Below are 6,404 nucleotides of genomic sequence, written 5' to 3' on the forward strand. Positions count from 1 at the left end.
TTGAACAGTTATTGAGATGAAATCATGTGAGACCTTCAGAAGTTTAGAAGAACTAACCACTCACTAACATCTAAAATTAATTTGACAGGTAAGAAAACAAAACAACAATGTAGCAATCCAGCAAAGACATCATATGGCTGTATTGTCAACAGATCATGAGCGTACCTTATTGAAATAGTCTATAAAAGGTTACCATATCAAATAAAACCTAATCATATTCCCTCTTAGTGAAAGTCTGACTGTTTAATTGTATTTTACACAGTACTATTATACTGTAATTTTTTTTTTTTTTTGTTCTGCTGATGTTGATCTAATGATTTCATGTCATGATCGCAGTGAACCAGATGTTCAACATTTTCACTCCTCAGCTGTCATATCAGAGGGATGATGGCATTATTTGTAACATAATTTTCTTTGCAGAATTTTTTTTTGTTTCTTTTTTTTTTTTTTTTTACTCTATGTCCTCAGAGGTGAAGAGGTAGGCGTGGAGCTCGTCCTCATCAGGGACGTTGTCCCCATCACTGACTTTGGCTTTCTGGGCAACAGGCATGCATCTGGGCATGAGCTTTCTCCCACTCTGAAAGAAAATGGGCGTAGAGTTTAAGCACTGCTGCCTTGAGACAGTTGTCAATCATCCAATGAATGTAGTAATAATTTACTGACACTTTTTTTTGGTATTAACCTCAATTTGAAGTAAAAACAGTAAAAAAAAAAAAAAAAAAAAAGTTGCATGCAGTGATTTTGAAGCAAATGACTTACTGTTTTCTTGGAGTCAGCCAGGGATCTCTCCAAATACCTCCTCATCCTTTCTTTCTGTTTCTCTCTCTGCTCTCTCAGCTTTTCTTCACGCTCCCTGAACCATGATGCACAAAGAGAGGGCATTTTCAAATAACATGCTATGTTATGTTGTGACGACTTTGCCATTTATCTTCACAAAAGACTTGAATTTGTTATATAATCATTCACTGAGACATACCTGCTCCTCCTCTCGCTGTCCTTAATCCTCTTCATCATCTCCAAACTTTCTTCAGGGATGCTCTCCAGGTCCTGGAGCAGTAAAGACATACGGTTCTCAATACTGGCGAGCTTCTCCAAGGTGCTGAGGTTGGTGATCCTGTCGTCCATGCAGCTGTGATACACCTCTGCCACCTTATCACCCAGAGCATCAAGCATTGCATCCTGTCAGCAACGGAGAGACACTCAGATAGTCAACACCAAACATGGCAACATGCTGGGTCCATTTAAAGTTTCCATATGCAGCTTTTAGATTTGAAACGTAATTGGAAAAAAAATGGTAAACATATTTTGTGCTTGCTCACCTGGTCTTCTGCATCTAGCGACACATGGAGCTGAACCCTCAGTTTGAGCTTGTTTCCTCTGGTCTTCTCTTTGTCGATTCTCTGTTTCATGTCGTTTATCTGTAGAGTTAGCTGCTCTTCCTCCTTTTCACTACAGACAGAACAGGTTGTGACAAAGAGAAGAGAATGAAGGAATGAACGTTGTCTAGGGAAAAGGTTCAGCATGTGGTTGAAAATGGATCTGATGGAAAATGGTCAAGAGTTTGAAATGAGCTGGCTTTTATTTTTACTTTCCATGTTCTGATTTAATTGAAAGTTTCATGCAAAGTGACAGAAAATTAATACAAAAAATACAGTTAACAACACACACATAACTCCTGTGACCATATAATAAAATGGAAAATGCCAAAATCTTTCACTCATGGAGCATTGACCCAAGATGCTTACATCGTCTTCCTGGTTGTCTCCAAGGATTGTCGGAGCTCCTCCATCGTCTCTTCCACCCTTGTAGAGTTCTGAATCAGGGACAGGTTTTGCTCTGTCAGCTCAGTCAGCAGATCTAGAAGCTGCTGGGGATCAGAAAAGTACAGCTCTGGCTCATCCTGCAGAGAGAGGTGACACAACAAGGTGGGAAAGAGGTCTCCTGTGAGCACTGCAAATAGAAACTCAAGATTTAAAGACATTTTTATTTGTGTAAAACTGACCTCATACTCTGAGCTGTCACTATCCAGCTTTGAATTTGTAATCCTGAAAAGCCAAAGAAAGAGTCTGCCATGTGAGATGACCTGCCTTATTTACCTCTGCTTCAGTGTGTATGAATCTACAAGACAAATACTGGCTGTGCAGCCATCAACCATCAGTGCTGTGACTGAGGTCAGTGTGTTGGTGTTTCCTTACAGTGTGTCGCTGTGGGCTGAGGACAGCCTGGTCTCTCTGATAGAAGACAGCTCTCTGCCTGGACTGGACACCTTTTCCTCCAAACCTGTGCATATGTTATCATTCAAATCACACCACTTGCACTATCAATGCTTACTGTAACAAATGAATAATAAATTAATTAAAATAAAATTCTAAAGTAGCACAATTACAAAAAAAAAAAATCTATTTTATCTTGATTTACTTGGTTTTATGTTGATTTACTTGCAACAAGGTAAAGTACTTGCCGTTCCCACTTGTGGACCCCTCCCTTTCTTGCTTGTCCTGTGTGTCTGTGTCAGGTGGGACTTTAACCTTCAAAGCCTTGGCTTTCTGGGCCTCCTGCCACTCTGGAGGAGACAGCTTGAACAGAAGCTCCTTGTATCTCTTGTAGTCTATCAGGATTTCTTCAGACATGGCGATTTCACTGTGAAAAAGAAGGGAACGAAAGGATACCACATCGTTGATGGGAATGAAAATTTTCCGGCTGGACCAAAACATAATGTCCCAGAGGTGTTCTACTGGATTTAGGTCAGGTGAGCATGGGGGCCAGTCAATGGTACCAGTTCCTTCATCCTCCAGGAACTGCCTGCATACTCTTACCACATGAGGCCGGGCATTGTCGTGCACCAGGAGGAACCCAGGACCCACTGCACCAGCGCAGGGTCTGACACCGGGCCCTCAAGCTACCCTCATGAAGTTTGTTTCTGATTGTTTGGTCAGAGACATTCACACCAGTGGCCTGCTGGAGGTCATTTTGCAGGGCTCTGGCAGTGCTCATCCTGTTCCTACTTGCACAAAGCAGATACCAGTCCTGCTGATGAGTTAAGAACCTTCTACGGCCCTGTCCAGCTCTCCTAGAGTAACTGCCTGTGTCCTGGAATCTCCTCAATGCTCTTGAGACTGTGCTGGGAGACACAGCAAACATTCTGGCAATGGCAGGCATTGATGTGCCATCCTGGAGGAGCTGGACTGCCTGTGCAACTTCTGCAGGGTCCAAGAATCGCCTCATGCTACCAGCAGTGACACCGACCCTAGCCAAATGCAAAGCTAGTGAAAAACAGTCAGAAAAGATGAGGAGGGAAAAAATATCAGAGGCCTCCACCTGTAAATCCATTCCTGCTTTGGGGGTTGTCTCATTGTTGCCCCATTAGTGCACCTGTTGTTCATTTCATTAACACCAAAGCAGCTGAAACTGATTAACAACCCCCCTCTGCTACTTAACTGACCAGATCAATATCCCATAAGTTAAACTGACTTGATGCTGTACTCTGATTGAAAAGCATTCCTTTAATTTTTTTGAGCAGTGTAGTTCACCTCTGTGAACATATTCAGTATTTAATTTTATACACGTAAAAGAGGACAACTGACACACACTGTAATTATACAACATCAACAGAGTGCTACCTTTTTATGGTCCCTATTTCACCATTCAGTTTCTTGATCTCAGCATTTTTCTTCTGTTTGGACTTGGCCTCCTGTTCAAAACTGACAACAGAGACAAGACAACAATTTGCAGTGGGACTTTTTAAACATCATGTGCATGTCCTCTTGTTAGGACAAACACCAATCTGTACTAAAAAAATATAATAAGAGCAAAACAAAATTTCAAGAAACCACATTTTGATCATTAGTCACAGCAACATGCCAAGCACCATTTCACATGCTGATACTAACAGTGCTCTGGCCTCCACAGACTTCTTCTCATTCTCCCTGAGGAACTCTTCAAAGCTGAGGTTGTCTCTCTCAATAATCTTTTCGAGCTGTTTAATCTTCCTCTCGTCTTTTGCAATGGCCTTGTCCATCCTCAAGATCTCGCTCCTCTTCGTCATCAGAGATAACTGAATAAAGGAGGATGAGGGAGAGTAATTGAAGAGGAATGCAAATACAGTCAGAGATGTATTGTTTTCATGGCTCCTCCTTCATTAAGGTCTTAGCAGATCCTAAAATCATTTACCTCCAACACGGCCTTCTGCCGTTCCATGGAGATTAAGTCATGTTTGCTCTCTTTTGTGAAGTTTTCTGGGGACAGACAATAGTCGACATTTAAATGAGCAAGTTAGCCAGGCAATGGCTGTGGAATGAATGTAGGGCTTTTGAAAGCCACAAGTAGCACTTTGCTCTCGACTCTTACCTCGTTTCATCATGGCCACCTTCAGCTCACGTCTGCCTGGAGTTTGTTTAGGGATAGTTGTCTTACTCCTGATTTGTTTTAGATTCTTCATCTTCTCCTTTTCCTCCTCCTCCTCCTCCTCCTCCTCCTCCTCCAGTTCTCCCTCCAGGTCTTTCTTCAGCTTGGCCATCATCTGTGCAGCGTGGGTCGCCTTCTCATCAATCGGCAGAGCCAGGAATTTACGCATCTCCTGAGCGTGGAGGAGAACAGGAGCATGACTTAAACACAGCAAAGATCAATTTTTTGACTTTTTGCAAACACTGAGTCACACAAGTATCATGTAATTGATGTAAAATATATTTTTTTTATATACACAGTTTCACTCAAGCACACACACACACACCAACCTCTTTTTGGACTCCCTTTTCATTTACGCTGAGCAGAAAAATGCTATTACTGTCTGGCACTTTGAACGGGCTTTGTCGTATCGCCCTCCTCCTTCTCCTCATGTCTACACACAATGGAGAGAAAAAACAAAACCAATGAGAGCATGTAGTTAGTTTTGTCTTTCTATTTTCCAGATCTGTCACTTTGCCCACTATACCTTGTTCATGCGATTTGGCAGCACTTTCAGTTTCTGAGACGATAATGCTGCCTGAAGAAATCTGTAGTCCTTCTGGTGAAAAGATAATGATAATAATGGTACAAATTACACATTAATCAACCAGTCACTGACTCAGTTTGAATTTGCTTCTTGTGTGTGAAGTGTAGCATTGTGACAGAAACTCACTGGGTTGTGGCGACGACATTTCTGAGGTTTCCTCTGGCATCTGGTGCTGCACTGGCTCAGTGTTTAATTTGGCTGCAGATTCCAGAAAGAAAACAAATGAAAACCTTTTCATGGATCTCTTCATCAACCCAAACAATAATGCTGAACTTCTAAACCAGCATCTCTCTGCCAGGAGTGGGATGCTGGCTGTTCTCATCTTCAGGTCGGTGCTGTGGATACTCCTGCCTGCTTTTTACCTCAGCGTCAAAGTTCAAGCCCTTTGAAGTCCTTTTCTAAGACACATTTTTACAATGATTCATTTTGTTATGACAACATATTATTTCATTATTGTTATACAATTTATAGCTCAGTTTCCAATTTGCTATCGTCACGCTGGCCATTTTGTTTTATAAAATGTATGTATTATTATATTAAAGGCTCAGGGAATCACATGATGTCATCAGATGAGGCCCAATCAGGGCAAAGTGTAAACACCTGTGTGGGACAGGTAGTTTAAACTGTGCTGACATGGTGCATATTCCCAAATAAATTCGAGCCAAACGAGCTAACGTGACAAATTAGCCCCAGCTTGCGTTTCTCGTGACAAACAGAAACCGGGGCAGGCTGCTGTACACAGCAGCAGAAAGAAAACAGTTTAACACACTTCTTCAAAGTTAATGTTCAGAATGAATTCAACCTACCGTCTGCTAATGTTGTTCATGCGCTGAACGGGTAGTTAGAGGTATTGAGGCGTTTGTGTGCTGTTGTCATGGTAACCGTTGCCTTCACGGTCCCCTTGTAAAGCTCTCATTTAAAATCGACCTTATAACTCGTCTGCATTGTGTGCCCTAAAAATGCTTGTTAAGTCTGTGTATGTGCGTGTCTACCGTCTGATACTGTTGTCACTATTCTCTTTGATACACACCGTCAGATAGCCTGTGGCGTGTACTCTGTTTTTGTTGAGTACAGGTTTGATAAAAGCAACAGAGGGTTTGTAAAGTCCAACCCATATTTGTCAAGGTTAGATACAGGAGGGCGAATTCAAGCTTGCTCATCAGTTCTGTGGGCAGTCATGTTGATTCTCCACTAGATGGCATGGACAGATCACACAATCTGTTCCCAGGCTGAGCTCATTATTTCCTCACTGTGTTGGATTGCCTTATTAAGTAGATAAACCCAGATTTCTATAAAGGCTGCTGTTGAAAGACATGATTGGAATAGTGCGTCTTTGTCACTGATAATTTCTTCCTAAGTTAACTTAACTTGATTGCCAACACTTCTTTTAGTTCACTGTGTACAAGTGAATATA

At 41.8% G+C, this 6,404-nt stretch overlaps 1 protein-coding gene across 1 annotated transcript; it reads right to left on the reverse strand.

Annotated features, from left to right (window-relative positions):
• Window positions 1-451: 451 nt before the first annotated feature.
• On the reverse strand, window positions 452-5,167 carry cfap100 (cilia and flagella associated protein 100). The gene is made up of 15 exons (XM_041048512.1): window positions 5,117-5,167; window positions 4,931-5,002; window positions 4,734-4,837; window positions 4,348-4,576; window positions 4,171-4,235; window positions 3,891-4,054; window positions 3,621-3,701; window positions 2,462-2,640; window positions 2,196-2,280; window positions 2,003-2,045; window positions 1,746-1,900; window positions 1,320-1,449; window positions 977-1,179; window positions 760-853; window positions 452-577 (listed from the first exon to the last, which is right to left on the reverse strand). The coding sequence occupies exons 1-15, from the start codon at window positions 5,154-5,156 to the stop codon at window positions 452-454; spliced, it is 1,770 nt and encodes a 589-aa protein (XP_040904446.1). The 5' UTR covers window positions 5,157-5,167.
• Between the last annotated feature and the right edge of the window lie 1,237 nt (window positions 5,168-6,404).

This window comes from Toxotes jaculatrix, chromosome 10 (assembly GCF_017976425.1).
Source record: "Toxotes jaculatrix isolate fToxJac2 chromosome 10, fToxJac2.pri, whole genome shotgun sequence".
NCBI classification, from domain to species: Eukaryota; Metazoa; Chordata; class Actinopteri; family Toxotidae; genus Toxotes; species Toxotes jaculatrix.